Source organism: Manacus vitellinus, unplaced genomic scaffold, assembly GCF_001715985.3.
Source record: "Manacus vitellinus isolate BGI_N305 unplaced genomic scaffold, ASM171598v3 scaffold_0_pilon, whole genome shotgun sequence".
NCBI classification, from domain to species: domain Eukaryota; kingdom Metazoa; phylum Chordata; class Aves; order Passeriformes; family Pipridae; genus Manacus; species Manacus vitellinus.
Window position 1 is genome coordinate 45,042,888 of NW_021938789.1, and position 20,956 is coordinate 45,063,843.

At 42.6% G+C, this 20,956-nt stretch overlaps 1 protein-coding gene across 2 annotated transcripts in view; it reads left to right on the forward strand.

Moving 5' to 3' along the window:
* EMCN (endomucin) overlaps positions 1-4,716 on the forward strand; it is a 55,480-nt gene extending 50,764 nt beyond the window's left edge. For both annotated transcript variants that reach the window (XM_029962801.1, XM_029962803.1), the window contains 2 exons: positions 1,689-1,751; positions 3,009-4,716. In XM_029962801.1, coding sequence (XP_029818661.1) covers positions 1,689-1,747 — 59 coding nt within the window. In that variant the 3' untranslated portion in view covers positions 1,748-1,751; positions 3,009-4,716. The remainder of the gene's footprint in view (positions 1-1,688; positions 1,752-3,008) is intronic.
* Positions 4,717-20,956: the final 16,240 nt, after the last annotated feature.

Genomic DNA, 20,956 nt, shown 5'->3' on the forward strand with positions numbered 1-20,956 from the left:
TCCACACTCTGATCCAAAGTCTATTGGCATAAATGGGATATTATCCAGGGAGCTATGTTGAATCTGGAGCCTCCCCTTAGGCATGCTGTTTTCCTAAGGTGCAAAGTATTGACCTTCCATGTAAGTCTGACTGCAGAACAATCAGCTGAGAGTGGAACTGCTAACAAAGTACTGATATTTATTACCACTACTGAATATTATCTTCTCCATGTTATTTCTCAATAATTATTTCTCATGATATATTTCTCAATGAGTTTCTGCTACACCTTTTTTTTTAAACAGTCTTGTCAATTTGTCACTTTATGCCCTATTAAGTCTTCCATTTCCGCATATTGAACAAGGAAAGTAAAAACTTGCAGAAGGAAAAATAAATAAAATTAAAATTAAAAAAAGTGAGATTTCTTGAAAATCTCATTCTTTTGTTGGTATAAAACTGTACAGTATTTGAACTTGTTCACTTTAGCTTTTCAAAACAAGATTTTTATCTAACAAAAACATTTCACCTATCAAAAATATGTGTTGTTAAAATGTTTCTTTTTCTTTTCTAACAGAAACTTGTGCTTTTCTTTTCTCTACCTGAAATTTAATATCATCAGAACTTCGGAAGCTCTAACTTAGCAACACTTTAAAAAGATCGTAAAATAATTTTGTTCAAAATTGAACACTTGGGAAGTGAACATCATTCCAGCACATTATTGGTGAACAATTTTCCACAGATACCAAGTTCTACTCATCTCCAAAAAGCTGCACTAAATAAAGAGCCTTTTTCTTTACTGTGAAGAAAAGCTGTTCAAAAACTGTTTATGAGTCTTTTCCGTTTTCTTCAGGAGAGCGACAATTTAATTTGGCTACTAATTATTTAAGTGCCTAATCAGATAATTTTTTTAGAATCCTAATTTGTATTACAATTTGCAACCCCAGGCTATAGATCATATAAAACTTTTTAATACGTATTCACCTCTCCTAGAATGTAATACATCACTTTCTTGCCTCTCGTGTGTGTGTGTGAGGCATTAAATTGTCTCCTGCAGGTGAGCAGAAAGGCAGAAGACAGTTTCCTGGAGGCGTTTGAGTTTTCCCACCCTTGTGCGTATTTCCATGGGGCTCTGTCCACTCTGGGAATGCCATTCCCTGTTCATCTCCATGTACAAATCTCTGAAAAAAAAAAAAATTCCACTGCCGTTCCTGGGATGCATGTTTGGAAATAGGACATCTGTAAACACATTGTCATCTCGAGGCTTATTTTTCTGCCTGTAACTGCTGGTAGTGGTTCTGCTCCTCCGGGGAAGGAGGAGTAAGAACTGTGTGTAATCCCTGACTGAAGTTCATAAAGGTTCATTTTCCCGCTTTGGAGGAACCAAGCTGATGTCAGCATTGTTGGCAAAAATTAATTTTATAGTTGTATCTTCTTATTTTTATAATTTAATGTTCTAATCATGGTTACAAATTAATTAAAGTTTTTTTTATTTTCAAACCTCTTGAGCACTCTCTTGGAAATACTTTGTAGTAGTAGGGGAAATAAGCTATAAAACAGAAAGAGTGATAAAAACCTATTGCATGGACAGTTTTTGCTGATTAAGTAAATCTGACAAGGAGACTCTAGTGGTCAGTGATGTGTTTGTGCTAGACTCATTGGTCCTTTTATCTTTACATGTTTAACTAATACAAATATATTTTCTGTTTCTTAGGAGAGCACTCATCTCAGGGGAAGAATAAAACTCGGCAACTCTTCACATCTCAGCAATAAATATGTAAGTTTGTAGCCTTAGTCTTACATCCGCTAATGTTAGTGTTTGTTAGTCTCTCTAATACTTTTTAGTCTCAGTATGTGCCATGTAACTAAACAAAAAGGTTAAAAATGAAAAATAAAATGAGCTATGACTTCAGTTGGTAGCAGCCTCAAGGAAAAACAGCTTAAACAAAGCTCGACTTGAGCATATCATCATGACCAGAGAGCCAGGCCAGTGGAGGGGGGAAGCTGCCACCTCAGAGATAGACCTTTATAGGCAGAGCATGTGACTTAAACTGTTCAGCATTTCCTAGGTGTACTTCCCTGGGTGAATTTTCTTTCTGTTTGTGTGAGAAGTAAGAGATTTTTAAAGGCAGTTACCTGTTAAAAAAAAAAAAAAAAAAAGGTATTTGCTATCCAGAATTTTTTTGCTCCTTTTTTTTTTCCATGAAAAATCTGTATCTTTTTCACTTCATGCAAATGCCAGCACTTTTATTGAGGTGGTTTATTATGGCTTGAAATCCTTGGTGGTTAACATGCATGGCAGGTGTTGGATGGTATTTTTATGTGTGAGAGGGTGAAGACCATCAGAGCACCCCTGAAACCCACTGTTTGTGATGTGGGTGCTGCATTTTCCTTCATGCATGAAGCTTTCTCAGGCACCACAGTATCCACTTCCCATGGAGTTGCTTCCATCACTTGCGGTGAAATGGGGTCTTTTGCTGAGGGTGAGACAAGGAAGCAGGTGTGGGAAGGGCCCTTTAGCCCGGGTAGGGCAGGGAGGTTGAGGAGAAGGATGGCCTGAGGACCTGAGTGTCACAGCATATGTGGGATGGACCAGACAGAGGCAGCTATGTTGGGCTCAGACAAAGCACAGTCTGCCACCATCACTTTAGAATGAAGCCCCTCCAGAATGGATCCCATCACCCTCCACTGAGAAATATCTGGTTGACCAGAAATGTGAAGAACGTCTTTCATGGTTTTGACCTATTCTTATTCCCCCCGGATGAAGAAACTGAGCTTTCCCGATGCTAGCAGTAAGGACAAATTAACCTCCTTGTTTCTTCAATTAGAGCAAGAAAATGAAATTTTGCCTACATTACTGAAAACCCAAAGGTGGTTCTGTTTGTGTGGGGGCAGGACAGTGGCCTGGACAGTGGATTTAATCCTGATTGCCTACCCAAATCAGATTTATTCCATGCCTTCCATTTTAGCTTACTCTTATGTTTCTAAATATGTTACCTGGAATAATAATGTATAGATACTGTTGTCATTTCAGATGTGAAGCACCCTGTTTTATCACAATGTGCAGGAATATACCACCAAAATTGCAGTTCCATGGGAAATGTGGACCAGCTGAAGCTTTTTACCAGACAGGACACTTGTGTTAATGACCAGCTCTTGACTTCTCAAGTGTCTTCTGTCCCTTCTGGAATATGTAATTTTTTTGAAGGCTTAATAACTGGTATATCATATGTATTTATTATTTTCACATATAGTAAAAGCAGGGAAACAAGGTTGACGAGAATGTAAAAATCAGGTGGTTTACATAGTACTTACTAAAAATGTTTTCTGCACATACAGGGAGGAATATGTCAGCATACTTTGTTGAACTTACAGTACCTAGGGTTCTTTCAATTGTATGTAGCAAAATACAAACAGGGCCTGACCCTTGAAACAGTACTGGGCAAATAGCCACTATGAAAATTAATTCAGTGATTTCCATGAGACTCCTCACTGTAGCACATGCTTTGCTTGTCATAAATGTTTACAGGGTGGGATGCCTGGGTGGAATGCTGAAGTGTGTGCTTTTTTCTGTTAAGGGGGGAATATACCTTGCACTGAGGCTCTTTGAAGTTCTGTAAATTACTGAATATGATCCTTGTAATGTAACAGGCAACAGAGTTTATTTTCACCTGTTCCTTGGCTAATTGCATTATGTGTGCTACAAATATGACTTCTATATAGCCTGGGGCACACTGTGGGAATCAGCAAGACAAGCAATTTTACAGATGAACCTTCTTCCCTGTGTTCTGAGTAATGTATGGGATTCCTGTAGGTTACTGAATAACTCTGGAAGTTTAGGGAGTGTTTCAAGTGCTCATTAAAGACACTCTTAACTTGTACAGAGCTGGCAATTCCAAAATATCAAGTAGTGCTCATACCTGCATGTATCCTACTTTTCTAGAACTATAAATGTTTGAAAATTATATTACTGTGAGCATCTGCTCAGTTTGAATCCCTCGATTCTTGTTAGTGTCCCAAGAACTTCCGTTGCTTTACTGGGGAATGGAAAGAAGACAGCTGGTGGCCTAAGGGCAGGACCAAGATTCAGGATGATGATCTACGTTTTTATACCTATTGATACAATGCTTTTGAGAAACTTCTCTCTCCAATTCCCTTTGCTGAAATTTTAAAACTTACCTACCAGTATGGTAAGAGATTGAGCAGAATTATTAATTCATGTTTATATACAAATCTCAAAAGGGTTCATTTCCCTGTGCTTGACCATTGCTCTTACACTTTGGTGGGTCTAATAATCCTCTTTCTTAGCGGCACCATGAGAAATATCTGATGAACCTCTGTAAAAGATGGGGAACAAACAAGTGTCCTCCATGCTGCAGCTGAACTTATGTGGTTCATTCAGGTATTCCTGAATCACCTGGGTTCCTCAGAAGCAGAGAAGTCTTGGATACCTACTTTGGAAAGGTCAGGCCATCTAAAATATGCTAGTTGGCATCTGCAGCTATTCAGATTCCTGATTGATGAAGTTTTCCTCAATAAGAGCAATCATTGCGGATTGATTTTCATGTTGATTAAAAAAAAAATATTTTGTAACATGTTGCATCATAGCGAAAGGACAGTAGAAAAAAGCAGAGAAAGATTGTGAAATATAACTTTGTGTGTGTGTGCAAAATTTGTTCAGAAACTACCACAGTGTGTCAAGAAAAAAAATTATTTCTGCCTATTAAAAGTTATTATCTTTATTAAGTGGCTATTCTTTTTGTCTTTGCAGAAATGCAATCCATTACCCATACCTAGTGCAACTGTTGTCCATTATTCTGCACTCCTAAAGCACAGAGTTGAACTCTTTACAATGAGCCTAGAGAGCAGACATTAGATAATCTGGGCATAATGGTGGCAGGGACACCACGAAACCTTGCAGAAGGCATGCTGGGAGTGGCAAGTGGAAACATCCTCATTACAGTCAGTGATGGGGAGAGAGCGAGGCTCTCTGCAAATCTTGGTACTGGAAAAGTGAAAATCACCAAAACTGGAAGGTGTTCAGACTTTTCATGATAAGGGGCATGGCAGAGCACCAAGTTCTCATCAGAAGGCTGGGAAAAGTCTCTCAAAGGAACTGGCTTGTGTGAGTGTGTATGAAGAGGAGAGTTTGGTGGAGGGTAGAAATGAAGCAAACCTGAGATCCTCTTAACCCCTGAAATGACAAAACTTGTCATAAAGGGAAATGTATGACCTTCCATTCTTGTTAAGAATCAGGAGGAAGGGGAAGCAGCAGCACCATCAGGATACTTCCCTTTCCAAAACCCCCAAAGGTTTTTGTGGTTTTGGAATGACTCCAACCCATTGAAGAGGAGTGAACCATTTAACTTCACACCTGTGCACAGCAGAGAGAGGCATAAAGCACATCAGTCTCACTGGCTCGGAACAGGGAGGCTATCCCAGAGCATCTCTGGGACTCTTCAGCTGCCAGCAGCCCTCTGCTGACCCCAGGATCTGGCTTTCCTGCTGTTCCCTGTGGTGACAATACTGCCATTCACAGCCTTCCCTTCAATTTTTTGGGCAAGAGGTCAGTACAGGGTGCTGGCTATTGAATTGCTGTTGGATTTCTGCAGCACCAGAGCACTCCTAGGAACTTGCTCAGCGGAGCATCCCTGGCTTCAATGCTACACCCTGGTTGTGCTGGGCCCCTCCAGCACACTGCCTGCAGCAAAGCACACTCCTCAGGAAGCTTTAAACTTACATCTCAGGACCTCTCTGGCACCATTAATTATGGCTCCTCAATTTATTCAAATTAGGACTCTATATCTAATAAAATAAAAGAACTTAAAGATTACTTTATTGATTTCCAATTGAGGCAGCTTTTCCGTTTATGGACAAGGGCAATCTATAAAACACAGGCTTTAATTAACCCTGGTGAATACAGCTGATGTGAAATGTCAATACCCTCAAAATATTCAGCACAGACAGTTGAAGGATCTTCTCAACTCCCTCATATCCACCCTGCACATTCCCCTGGGTGAAGAGCCACAGCAGAGGCACTTCCCTATTGGGCTACCCTGCAACAGGGACAGAAACCTCTGCTACCACAAGCATCTATTGCTGCCAGTGTTGGCTATGCCTGCTGACATGCCTGTCTGTTTGCCTTCATCTAGAGGATTGGACTAGACCTTTGAAGGTCCCTTCCAACCCAAGTCACTCTTGTTCTCCCATGGCTTTGCAGGTAGGCAGGACAAAGACTCACAAGGAACCTTTCATTCTCTGACTGTCACATTGTGGCTGCTGCATTGTGCTGGGCCTGTTCCCTGCAACAGCCTCCTGTAATTTAAGGCTTTGCTGCATAGAGTTTAGGCAGTTACTTGAGGTAAAAGCTACTGAGGTGCCTAAGCAGGGCAGCCCCATCACAAGCTCTGATGCACTTCCACACTCTCACGGGTGGCAGAATTCATTTTTTTCGTCAGCAGCACATGATCCAGACTTTTTATCCTCTCCTTTTTGTCCCCACAGGAAGACCTTCCAGAGGAGAAAAAAAAAAACCAAATGCACTTTCTGCACAGCTCGTGCAAACTTGGGGGGTTGTGTCACACCCATCCCACTCCCTTGGTTTCTGCCTTTGCTCCACCACTGCTGTTGTTCCCTGTGCTGTGGGACAGACTTCAAATGGTCCTGTCCTTCAAAACCTGCCCCAGGGGTTTGAACCTGCAGCATCTTTTGGGGAAAAGAAAGAATCAGCAATCAGGACCTCTGGCTGGCCAAAGGTGAAACAGAAACTTGCCTGTGGAAAAGTGTGTCTCACTGCCTCACATGGCAGGGCTTCTGCAGCAGAGATGCCGGCTTTTGGGGCCTATCCTGGTTTTAGCTAGGGTGGAGTTAATTTCTTCTCAGTAGCTGTTACAGTGCTGTGTTTTGAATTCAAAATGAGAATGCCATTGAGAACACACTTGGTTTTTGCTAAGTCTTGCTTATCCTAACTCAAGGGCAGTTTTCTTCCCCTTGTCTCATGCTCTGCCAGTGGGAGGGAGCATAGCTGGGACAGGCCACCTGAACTGACCAAAGGGATATTCCACACCATAGAACATCATGCCTGGTATATAAACCAGGAGCAGTTACCCAGAAGGGGGACTGAGCTGTGTTCGGAGAGTCTGGCGTCAGTCAGCGGACAATGAGCAATGGTATTGTGCACTACTTGTTTGGTTTTTTAAAATATCCTTATTATTATTTACCATTATTATTATTATATTTTCAATTATTAAACTGTTCTTATCTCAACATACAAGTTTTTTTCAATTCTCCTCCCCATTCCACCAGGGGTGTGGGGGAGAGGGAGGAGAGGGGAGGAACTGAGCAAGCGGCTGCATGGTGCTTAATTTCCATCTGACAGGGCCACATCACAGCACACAAGGGAACAGCACTAAATAGCACAACTACAGAACTCACTCCCACAAAAAAAAAAAACAAACCAAAAAAACTACTAAATAAAACTGGTAGGGAAGAAAGAGCTATGTGGGCAAAGAGCATTTTGCTAGTTTTCATCTCTGCTTTCCACTGTGCATTTATTTTCTCTAGATTTGTGGCTTTCTGATAGAAAGGCAACTCTGTTGTTGTGTTCTTTTTTATTATTAACAACTTTCACCTTTCTCATTACATCAGTAGGACACTTCCTCGGTCAGGGCTGCTGTTTCTCTAATGAACATGGCTCATTTGTCTGTCTCCCTCCCTCTCCACTCTGCTTTTTGTCTGCTTGCTCTTTGGATAGTAATTTGGTGTGTTGAGCTCTCACCACCTCCGCTGCCCCTGGGGCTGGAGTTCTGACGATGCTAAACAGTTAAAATGCAATGCAATTACAGGCAGTGCAGAGTAGCAGAGAATAAGCCAGCAAAAATTCAGCCGGGCATAATGCTGCAGAGACGGTGTGCCTGTCAGTCTCCAACTCCAGGAGATAATTTGGGCTTTTTAAGAAGCAATAATTGAGCCTCTTGCATATGCCACAGTTATGAACTAGTCAAAAGCCTGTTTGCTCTGCAGCCGAGAGCACCAGATGGATTGAATAGTCCCTGCAGTTCTTCAGGGGTGCCAGCTTTACACTTCAAGAATTTCAAGCTCCTGTAGTTGTAAGTTATTCCTTTGACAGCTTTTAGGCATGAGTGCCTTGTCTGAATTTAGCTGGCAAAGTGAGGGAGGAAGGATGAGGAAGAGTTTGTCAAATGAAGCCCAGAGCTGAATTTGGTTGCTCACATCGTCCTAAGAAAAACCCACATGAGAGAGAATACCATCTCTTACCCTCAGGCCTCAGATTATGGCAAGTGCAGGATGCGGCCACAGGTGCCCCATGCCATCCAGTTTGATCACACTCAGACCCTTTCAGTCCTGTTTTCATTAATTCCACATGCATATTTCCAAAGAAGACTCAGTGCTGTGAAGCTCAGCAAAGAGCTGCTACTAGAAACAAAGTAAGAGGAGGGAGACTTTTCCCCTGGGATTTAGCAGCTGACCTCAGTAGAGGACGCACCCAATGCAAAGGGCAAAGAGGAGGTGATTGCAGGTGTCTGCAGCTGCTTTGCTGACCATCAGGGATGATTGGCCTTGCAAGTCAAATCCCAAGGGTGAGCTACAGAAATCTCTAAAAGATTACCAAAAGAAGCCCCCAAAAGATTATATTCTTGACTAACGATAATTTGTACTAGTCTCACTGAGGATTGCATTTCATTTCTTATGTCAAAATGTGCCTTTACTTGACTCGAGCAAAGGTTATGGCTTCAGATATTTTTCCCAAAATCTTCACAGGGAAGTGCAGGTAGATAGTCTATTAAAGAAATACATATTAAGACTGTTCAGAGTAAGTAAATGCACTTTTGAACCCCTCTGATGGTAGGCAGTAGTGAGTGGCTTGTTCTGCAGAACAAAAACCCAGGCATGTTTCTTATTGCTGGGGCTACTTTGCTTTGGCTGATTTGGAAATGTAGGTTCCGCTTAACCCTGCAGTTACAGAAAAGTCCACCTTTCAACACCTTTTAGTCCCAAAAATATGGACAGGTACATGCTGTCAGCACTTGCTGGCCATGTCCTGTGTATCTCCCTGTGACTAATGGGGATATTTGCTGCCACCCAGCACTCTGGGTTCACATCAGCACTCTGGATCTAGGAACCACTGCTGGCTCCTCACTCCCTCTGGAGACAATTTGCTTTTGCAGTAGGAAAGGTAAATGGTGATGATGGTGATGATGATGATGATAGTGATGGTAATGGCCATGGTGGCGATGCACTCCCCGGCGGTTGCTTTAGGTCTTTGCTTCACTGCTTTTGCTCACTGCTCTCTTCTGTTCTGCAGGACAAATGCAGCAGTTCACAGTGCTACAGCAGTTCACAGCGCTACATTCTTGCGATTGCCTTGAAGCTTACAGGCTTTTCAGAAGAGGAAGAGCTTCACATAAGCTGACAGTGCTGCTGTCATCAGCTGACAGTGGAACATTATAACCATTGTAACCATATATAAACATAGCAAGGAGCAGCTTGGACCATAAACAAGCTCTCTAGATACCTACCAGTTACTCTCAAAGAAAATAGTTTTCTTTGGATGTGTGTGCAACCTGCTGCTCTTTCAATCTACAGAGCACAGAAATTACAACATCCACCTGAGTGCATGCTGAGAAATAGAAGGCCTCTCATCCCAAGCACTGCCTGTTTCTTTTCTCCCATACAACACACACTGGTCACAAGAACTACCAGGTTTATGCCTTTAGCACCTTTCCACCAAAGTCAATGACTACACTATGGTGAAAAGAATGAGCACTTCTGACTGGTCAAACCAAGAGTGTTATTTCCACCTACTGAAAGATGTCTCTATCCACCAGCAAAGTCCAACATAGATGAGCAGACACACTTGACTAACTTTAGGTTAATCAACACTTTATTTATAATTAAATTCAGGAAAAATGGAACTATATACAAGAATAACTATATACATGAAGGAAAAGGTCTTTACATGGCCTATCCCCCAAGATCCATCTGAGTCTGTCCTGAGAAATAGAAGTGCTCATATATAAATGGAATGATACTGTTCATGAGTGAGTTCTGTCCTGCAGATTGGACATGTGTTGGCAGTCTCAAGGGCAACAGGGAGGCACTGACTGCAGAAGACATGGCCACACTGGGTTGACAGAAACAGTCGTTCACTTTGCAGAATCTGAAGGAAAGAAAACCACAGCATGTATTGGGAGGAAAGAATTCCAACTTGCTGCTCTGTTGGCAGCAGAGAAAGGAGACTTGGAATATTTGGAATCAGTCCATTACTGCTAGAATGATGAGGGACCCAGAGAGCTGCCAGTGCCATCTTGGCAGGGGTTTCTCTCTCTGTGTACAGCACCAAGAAGTGCCTTGTGGAGCTTCACAGCAAGGCTTGTGCTTCAAGGCAGCTGCCCGTAGCAGGTCACATAAGACAACTGAGTTGCACAGCTCCCCCTCTGCCCCCTCCTCTCTCCAACAAAGCAGAAAGGATGACAACACGTGAATCCTTACCTCTGAGTAAAAATCCATGCAAATCGGACACCTAATGGTACCCTCTGGCCATGCCCTAGAGAGAACAGAACCACAAAGAACATGCACCCATTAATATCACTGCGCATCGAGGGTTACCAATATATAAAATGTCATATAATCATCTGACTGCACTGACTGGCCATAGTCCATTTGATTTGAAGAACCCTGCAAATCTTTAGCTCTCTGTTTGCTGCATGTAATGAGGAGTTTGGATCTCCCTGATCTAAAGGAAACAGCATCTTGGTTTTCATGAGGAAAAAGGTGCAGTCAGTCACCCTGCTCTAGGACTTGAAGTAACAGCAACCTCTAGCGCTGGGCAGTCAGTGTATGGCAGCATTAATCTCCAACAGGTCATCAATAACAGCTTTGTAACTAAAGCATAGAGCTGTCCTCTGGGAACTATTAATTGCAGAAGAAAACAGGGCCTGATGCTACAGAGTAACACTGCAGACAGCCTTGACAAGTCCAGCCCCAGGAAGGACCCTTTGGTCAATGTTAAATGCAGCAGCACCAAGCTCTTTCAGCCTGGGCTAAACAAAGCAGGAAAGTGCACTCAGTAGCAGAGAAGCTTGAGACTCAAGGAACAAAATATTCCTTTTTTTATATTAACCAAGCGGTGGGATTTGTTCACTGACATACTTAAGCAACCAACACTTAAAGATTTACAAATCCAATGGCAAAATGCATTATGGTTTAGAAGAGTAGAAGCCCTTTAGGTGGTGCATTTAAGGCCTGACACCCAAAAGTACCATACTCAAGTTCTCTCTCCTACATTGCCTTTTATCAATCCAAAAGGTTCAAATATTAAAACCTGCATGGAATTTGCCCAGCTGCTGCTTCCGATCCCATGATGCCAAGCCTCATCAACACCAATTTCCATATCTGACATCACTACTAGAGCTTGGCAGGAAAAGCAAACGCAATACTTTTTGAGCTATGGCCTGTCATTAATCCCCCTTTCTTGCCATACCCCCATACTTGTCTTTAAGGTTCTATGCAAAGTTGTGCATCTGCCTTGGGCTGCCTTTTTCTCCTGAAGTGCAAATGGTATCATTTGATCATCATGCAACACAGGAGAAAGAGGGAAATAAGTAGAGTAAGTGAAGGCTTCAAAGATAAGCCAGGCCATAGCAGTATAACTTCATCCTGCCCCTGTTAAAAAAAAAAAAAAAAAAAAAAAAGAAAAAGGCAAAAAATTCAGTCACATACACATCATTATCTATCGCTTCATCTTCATCATTGCTACCCAGTACAGAGCTGTCTGACTGTCGCTGGCTTCTTAGTGTAACGTTTCTCCTTTGTTGTTCATATTCTGTAATTTAATTTTGATAAGTTAGATCTATTATTCTCTCCCTGAAACTATGCTTGAAATGTATTATTATAAATAGTCTATAATGGTTCCTATTCAGCTGGGTTAAAAGCAATCTTAAACAAATTAGTTTCTTAAATATTAAGGCTAAACCCTTCCAGACATTGTGACTCTTCTGCTACAGACTGACACAAAACATTTGCTGTGTTCACTCTACAGACAGCTAAAAATATGACCTGAGAGATTCTCAGTGTCTTAAGTTCCATAGAGTTGCACTACCTGTAAATAAATTTGCCCTATAAAGGGCAACTCCTTCCCCAGTTTTTACTAACAGGGTCTGCTGCGATCCTGTGGTGAGGAAGGGCAACAATTGCTGTCTGATGGGGGAGAGAGAGGTCTGCAGTCAAGTTTCGAAGGAGCACAGCAACTTAGCACATACACAACAAAAAAACCTGGAAAAACAGAGTGCTTTGTTCAGAAAGTTTCATAAGGGATGGAAGAGATGCTTAAATCTAAAACTGTTCATTCTAGAGGTGCTGTGCTTCCTCATTGCTGTATGATGCTAAACCGTTGCACTCTTTTCGTCTGCATTAAACCAGACCTCACCACTCAAAGGAAGTTTCTATCCAATGTGTCTTGTTAAGGACAATCCTTGGAAATTATAAAAAGACTTGAAGCAGTGTTTCCTTAGAAATTGTAATCATTTCCCTCCTGAGTTAAGGTAACTTGAAAATGGAGTTATATTGCCCAGTTTCAAGGGAAATCAATTTTTAATGGCCTGGTCTGTAAAATCCAGAGGGTTAAGAACTGCTGTTTGATTTTTAACTCTCAGAAACTGCAGGTAACAATGATCTCTGCTACTCCAGTGTCCATGTAACAATAATCAAGTACTAACCAATTACAATTACAGAAAGTTTCACCAAATTAAAATTTCTTCCTGCATAAGTATTCAGCTACAACTTTTATTGCAAGGACTTTCCACTGTGTCTGATAGTGGCTTCCAGACAAAGATTGGATGCTTTCTTTAAGACACTGGCCAGAGGCTTTAGCACTGTCCTTTGCCTTTCGCTAACAGTTTCAATCCCTGCTGCTAGAGTTTCTTGGAAAAGACAAACAAAAAATAATGATTAAATTTAAGACAATTCCATTATCAACTGTAAAACATTAACTCACCTTCAAGAAGCTTCATCAATACATGTGTGAAGGGAGAGAAAAGAAAATACAATTAGATGTTGTTGTGAACTCCTGATGTTGCATGCAAACAGCAGTTCAGCAATGCATTTACAGTGAGGAATAAATGGTTATTGCCCTCTTGTTTTGGGTAAGAATGTTCAAAACAGGAGTCAATTAGCTGCTGTGCTGAAAACAAATAAATAAGTGGGTCCTGTTGGTTCTCCTTCCACTGCTGCAGTGGGGTAGAAATAAAGGCAATATAGGAAGAACCTGAACACTCCTCTCCCTGCTCCCCTGCTTCAGTTCTCTAATTGGATTTAGGCTGGAAGTATTTCTTTCCTACTTTCTCCCCAGATAGGCAAATTCAGTTGTGATAGCCACAAACACTTTGTGTAAGATGAACAGCTGCTGAAGAAAGGAAACCACAACAGGGACTGGGACGAAAGAATTCCTGTTGGCTGCTCCGTTGGCACCAGGCAAACAAGATCTGCAATTTGGAGTATCTGCAATCTGTCAGTCACTGCTAGAACTATAAGGAATCCACTGCCATCGTGGAAAGGGTTTCTCCCTCTATGTACACCATAGCATCCCACATAAGACAAGAGTTGCACAAGTCTCCCTATGCCTCGTTCCCCCTCCCACAAAGCAGAAAGGATGACAACATGTGGATCCTTACCTCTGAGTCCTCATTCACCCAAAACAGAGAACTTGCAGGGCCTGTTGGCCATATGCTAGAGAGAACAGAATCAGAAAGAACAGGCAGACATTAATTTCACCAGGGTTAATTAATTGCATCCAGGGTTACTGATAAATAAAATCTCAGAAAATTAAAACATCTGCTGTTCTGATTTAGCAACATCCCAGCCCAGCAACACAATCATTTGAAGAATTTTTACGTACTGTAGTGTAGCTCAAGTCATTCTGTAAGAAACACTCAATAAGGATGTCATGAATAGAGGAGAAAAAGTTTTCTGATGTATTTTGCTGGTTAGTTTTTTTTTAATTAGTTCTCTTCCAGACAGGCCACTATATTTCAAGTCAGATTTTTTCACACAGGATCAAGCAGACCCCAAAAGCTTGGGAAAAACAGGTTTCTACTGTAGAGCAGAAATTGGACTTTAGAGAGAGACTTTCTCACATACTCATCGTAATCTCCTTGTTCCTCTTCATTGTCACTCATCAGTAGCACTGCTGAATTATCTGCTGCTCTGAAAAAACGTGGGTATTGCTGGCTCTGCTGCCACTGCTGCAATGGGGTAGAAATGGAGGCAGCTTAGGAACCACCTGAACACCCTCTTCCCTGCTCCCGTTTAAGTTCCCTGATTGGTTTTGTGCTGGAGATCTTTCTTTCCCTCTTTTTCCCCTAAACAGGCAAATTCGGCCGTGGTAGCCATAAATACTTTGTGTTAAATGAACAGGTGCTGAAGAAAGGAAATCACAACAGGAACTGGGAGGAAAGAATTCTACTTTGCTGTTCTGCTGGCACGAGGCAGACAGGACTTGGAGTATCTGCAATCTGTCAGTCACTGCTAGAACTGTAAGGAACACAGATTTTCCAGTGCCCCAGGGGAAAGGGTTTCTCTCTCTACGCACACCTTCAAGAAGTGACGTGGGGAGACATGGTAGTATGAGCTCTGAAGCAAGGTCTGTGCTTCCAGCCAGCTCCCCACAGCATCCCACAAAAGACAACTGAGTTGCACAGCTCCCCCTCTGCCACAAAGCAGAAAGGATGACAACATGTGGATCCTTACCTGTGAGTCCTCATCCACCCAAACCAGAGAACTAAATAGACTTGCTGGCCACGTGCTAGAGAGAATAGAACCAGAAGGAACATGCAGACATTAATTTCACCATCCATGAAGGGTTACAGATACATAACTGGTCAGAAATTAAAACAACCCCAACTGTAATTTAGTAACATCCCTGCCCAGCAACACACTAATTCCCAGAGCTTTTATGTACTGCAAGAATTTCAGCATATAGCAAGCCATTCCGTAAGAAACAATGATGTCATGAACAGGGAAGAAATGTTTCTGCAGGATTTTCTTTAATTACATCTCTTCCAGACATGCCATTATATTCCAGGTTGAAGGTTTTGCACAGAATCAAACAGAATCCAAAAGCTTGAGAATAATCTGTTTGTACTGTATATCAGAAATTAGACTTTAGACAGTCACTTTATCTGTCACATACCCATTATTGTCTCTTAGTTCCTCTTCGTCATCACTCATCAGTAGCACTGCTGAATTATCTGCTGCTCTGAGAAAACGTGGGTATTGCTGGCTCTGCTCCTGCAATAGGGTAGAAATGGAGGCTTAGGAACTTCCTAAGTTACTAAATGGAGGAGAATCTTAGGAACTACCAGAACACCCTTTACTCTGTTCCCCTGTTTCAGTTCTCTAATTGGATTTAGGCTGGAAGTATTTCTTTCCTACTTTCTCCCCAGATAGGCAAATTCAGTTGTGATAGCCACAAACACTTTGTGTAAGATGAACAGCTGCTGAAGAAAGGAAACCACAACAGGGACTGGGACGAAAGAATTCCTGTTGGCTGCTCCGTTGGCACCAGGCAAACAAGATCTGCAATTTGGAGTATCTGCAATCTGTCAGTCACTGCTAGAACTATAATGAATCCACAGATCTGACACTGCCATCGTGGAAAGGGTTTCTCCCTCTATGTACACCACCAAGAAATGACTTGGAGGGTCATGCAAGTTGGACCATCGCAGCAAGGTCTGTGCTTCCAGCCAGCACCATAGCATCCCACATAAGAGTTGCACAGCTCCCCCTTGGCCTCGTTCCCCCTCCCACAAAGCAGAAAGGATGACAACATGTGGATCCTTACCTCTAAGTCCTCATCCACCCAAAACAGAGAACTTGCAGGGCCTGCTGGCCATATGCTAGAGAGAACAGAATCAGAAAGAACAGGCAGACATTAATTTTACCATGCATCCAGGGTTACTGATAAATAAAATCTCAGAAAATTAAACATCTGCTGTTCTGATTTAGCAACATCCCAGCCCAGCAACACAATCATTTGAAGAATTTTTATGTACTGTAGTGTAGCTCAAGTCATTCTGTAAGAAACACTCAATAAGGATGTCATGAATAGAGGAGAAAAAGTTTTCTGATGTATTTTGCTGGTTGATTTTTTTTAAATTAGTTCTCTTCCAGACAGGCCACTATATTTCAAGTCAGATTTTTTCACACAGGATCAAGCAGACCCCAAAAGCTTGGGAGAAACAGGTTTCTACTGTAGAGCAGAAATTGGACTTTAGAGAGAGACTTTCTCACATACTCATCGTAATCTCCTTGTTCCTCTTCATTGTCACTCATCAGTAGCACTGCTGAATTATCTGCTGCTCTGAAAAAACGTGGGTATTGCTGGCTCTGCTGCCACTGCTGCAATGGGGTAGAAATGGAGGCAGCTTAGGAACCACCTGAACACTCTCCTCCCTGCTCCCGTTTAAGTTCCCTGATTGGTTTTGTGCTGGAGATCTTTCTTTCCCTCTTTTTCCCCTAAACGGGTAAATTCAGTTGTTATATCCACAAACACTTTGTGTTGGGTTAACAGCTGCTGAAGAAAGGAAACCCCAAACTCAAACATGCTTTTGGTGTAGCTGGAGCTGAGTCATGCAGATTCTGTCATAAAGTTTGAGGCCTTTTCTTTGCAAAGGCTCAGGAATAGTCCTATCAGGAGATACCTTCGTGCTATGCCTGCTGCATGTTCTTTTCGTGGCAGCAGTGGCATCCCAAAACCGAGGAAATAAACTACACTGTGGGCTGGATCAAAGACTATTCTTTCAAATCGCAAGAAAATTGAAAAGAAAAATAAGTGACTTTTTTAAAGACTTCATGGAGTAATAAACAGGACCAGTTCGTACCCCAGTCAGCTGCACGTGCACTTGGCACCTCAGTGACAGGAGTACCTTTAACTGATGTTGCAGCTAAATGCTTCTTATTTGGGAAGTCAGAGACTTCTTGTCCTTTCCTTTGCTTTTTCTTTAAATCACTGGAGCAACAAGCTCTTTTAGATTACTCTTCAACTCAAGTCGAAGTGATGCTCAGAGAGATACCCAGTTAGATGCCAGAAGACAGGCCCAGGAGCACAATAAAAAACTAATTTCAGTGCAAGATGGAGAGAAGTGTGTCATTCACTGCTTTCCACAACTGAATTATCATCAGTTAGGTCACTGACCTCAGGCTCAGAAGATCTATCTGTGAGATCTGTGACTTCTTCAACAGCTGAAAAACGGAATGTTAAAATCAAGATCAGAGACTGCAGCAGAATGAAATGAGTTGCCACTGTGGAACAGGCTGAGGTTGGATTCAACTTTTCCCTGGGTCTTTTCAGGAATGTGTCCAACATTTCATTCAAAGCTTTGCCCTCAAGAGTCCACAGAGAGCATCATCAGCTCTGTTTCCTGCAAGGGGCAGTGCAAGCTGAGCTCCTCACACAGTTCTGTTGGATGACAACAGCTCACAGGAGGTACACACCAAAAGATGATTCATCTAACATATTTTAATGTTTAGCATACAGAAAAAAAGACCCACACCAAAACTGTAATCATGGAGGGTACCCTAATTTTACAGTGCCATTCTGTACATGTTCCCTTCAGGGATGGGGCACAGCTAATGACACTTTTTCTTATCTTCTTCCAACTTGGGAGATCCCAGATTCAATTTGCCACCCTCTGTAGTGGCAGCTGCAGTATCTCAGAGTAGACATTCAGACTGAGCAGCATTTGAGGACCTTTGCTACACAGCTCATCTCCCACTAGTGGTGAATGTATTACAGCTCAGTAACAAACCAAAACAGTTGTCAGAAGGCTTGTTGTTCAGAGATGTCATACTAAGCACTTCCTAAAATCCAAATTTCCCTTCTTTCCCAGTAAAGGGCCTAGAAATGGGCAACAGCTCACATTCAACTGGACCCCAACCCTTCAGAAACAGTTTTTGTTCTTACAAAGCTCAGAAGAAAGTGTATCACTTTCTCTGGGGTCTACTGGTTCTGCTTCTGAGGCTCTACCTGTGTTAGAAGCCACCAGCCTTCTTCGTTTCCGAGCTTGTCTGGAATCAACTGGTTCCCCACAGCACTTCTGCTTCCTCTGAGAGAGAACAAAGCCTTAGCATTTTCTGTGGGAGTACTATTAACATGGCCCTCATTTTTGCAACAACAGTGAAAGCATGTGAGGACACAGAAAACACTCCCACAAGGGCTGGAATATGCATCAAATGGTGCTGTGGGCCATTCCAACCAGAGCACGTGACATCAAGGAAAGGGCATTCCCCCGATCTCTTACCAGTTGCCTCAAAAAGAAAAAGCCTGTCCTGATAGCTTGCAAATGAGGAGAGTAGTTCACAATTATATCAGACTGTTGCTCACACTGTAAGCATTTCTGAACTATTACAAGCACCCAGAGAGATTCAAAATCTTCTATATCCCAGAACCTGAAGTTACATGAAGTTTTAATAGGCTTCTGTTCCCATGCATTTGCTACAAACTCTTGAAATCCCTTCTAGAAGTACCCTGGAAAACATGTTTCAAGAATCAGATTTGCATTCAGCAGTGAAATACTTACTGTGCTCATGGTGTTTCGTGATCTAAAACCACTGGAAAAGCAAGCAGACACCGAAAAAAGAATGTCAGGGAAGCTACAGCAATCAATCCCTTGGGTTCCTTTAGGTAGCACACTGCTACAAAGCTCTGATTTCTCAGGGTCAGAGAATGATGTTCTTCCAAACCTACCAGAAAAGCAGAGAGATTATCTATCTAGAATGCCTGTTCTCTGAGACACTCTCCTGCTCCAAGATTCCCATTCCCAAGTCACCGGGTTCTGCCCAAAGCTAGAGGGGAAGTCCATGAGTTTGGTACTTGATCCCACCTGCAGCTGGACCTGAAGCCCAGAATAGTCCCTCAGCCTCAGAAATCTCTTCAAAAATCATCTGCTCTCACCTGTACACTCAGTCCAGAGTTTTTCTCACAAATGTCAGCAAATCGCCTTCTGATCCCACCTGGGATGGAGAAGACAGATGCTCTGCATCTGATGCCCAGCAGAGAATCCATCAACTGACTTAACAGACTCCTGGTAACCGGAGTCCTCGAAGCAGGACTCTCCATGTCAACCGCTTGGTAACATTCCATGCCCAGGCAGCAGGAATCCACTTTGCACCCTCATAGAGTCCCAGAATGCCCTGCCTTGGAAGGCACCTTGAAGATCACCTAGTTCCAACCCTGCCATGGGCAGGGATGACACCGGCTGGATCAGGGTGCTCAGGGCCCTGTCCACCTTGGCCTGGAATGGGGCCTTCCAAGGACGGGACATCCACAGCTTCTCTGGGCAGCCTGTTCCAGTGTTTCACCACCCTCACAGTTCTTCCTAACACCCGACCCAAATCTCCCCTCTTCCAGTTGAAACCCGTTCCCCTTTCTCCTATGACTCTCTGACTCCTTTAGACACTGGAAGGTTGCAATGAGGCCTCCCCAAAGCCTGCTCCTCTCCAGGCTGGACAGCCCCGGCTCTCCCAGCCTGGCTGCAGAGGAGAGCTGCTCCAGCCCTCTGAGCATCTCTGCGGCCTCCTCCAGCCCCGTTCTAACAGGCACATCCTGCCTGGATGCAGCACTCCAGATGGGGCCTTCCGAGGGCAGATCAGAAGGAAACATTCACCTCCCTCCACCTCCAGCCTGAGTAACACTGTAGCCTTTCCATGGCTAAAGAAACCCCACCAAATGCCCTGCAAAAAAAAAGAAACTTAAACCCTTCCTTAGCCTTCGTCCTCCATGTTTATTCTTCTGTTACTGAAAACTCTTATGAGACTGTTTTAAATTTAACCCTAGTAAATAGCAATTAAAATTAAATCAAAAGATTTTTTTTCAAACTGCTGAAAATCTAACAATTTAGATCCTTATTTAAAGTCTTTGAAGTCTTGATGTTTTCAGGTGTTCAACTATTCCTCTGCCAGCATTTCACAACAGGGCTGGGAGAAGGTTTGTTCTGCTCCTGGGGACAGCATCTTCCTCCCAAGACCCTGCTCTGCTTTGAAAAAAAGTCAAATTAAAATTCCGTTTGCCTTCTAGCCAGTCTGCCACTGGACCTGCATTCAGAGGGATCAGCTAAGGCAGCAGGCCTCTCTCAGCCCTGCTGGATACAGGAATGCTCCTCAGCCTCTGGTCCCATGGGTGTTCTCAGGTGTGGGGAGGATGGTGGAAAGTCATCCAATGCTGTGGATAGCATAAGGATATTTTTAGCTTATGCTCTACATGAGGAGGATAATTTCTTACAAAAATTTCTCTGTTATTACAACTGTTGCTTTTAGGTAATTGGCAAAGTGCTGATTGTTTAAGGATGGGTGAGGATGACCTTCCATTTTTCTCAGTCCTGTGTCTGGGAAATGACACATAGGCTTGTTTCTGTCACCGTATTTGCATCCTTCATTTCTCATATTCAGTGCCTGGAAACTGACACGAGGTACTTAATAATTCATCTATAAAATATACATTTGGAATTGCTCTAGCACCCTAGTAATTTTTTTATCAAGCATTAAATCTCCTTTATGATTTCTTTTATCTAAACCTCTGCCCTTTGGACCCAACATTTTTGGAAAGCAAAAATGTTTAAGTTGAGATGAAGCACAAGTGGATATGACACATCCCACATGTTAAAACAAGGAGCCTGTCCACTCACGCTCCAGGCACAGCTGAGGTTGGCTGAGTGGACTCGGCACCACTTGTGTTTCAGGGAAGGACTGGATGGCTTTTAGCAGGAATGTGTCTTCGGGGTAAGGCAAGAGGGAACACTGAGGAAAAGGAGGGGCACATTTTAGTAAGTCAAACATTTGAAGGCTATTGGGCTTGATCTCCCTCATCGTTGCTAGACAATTGCAGCAGGAGGCTGGTAGGCCTTTACTGTAAGGTCCAACATTTTTTAATTAAACCTGCTATTGAAAATATTCATCACTCAATGGTGG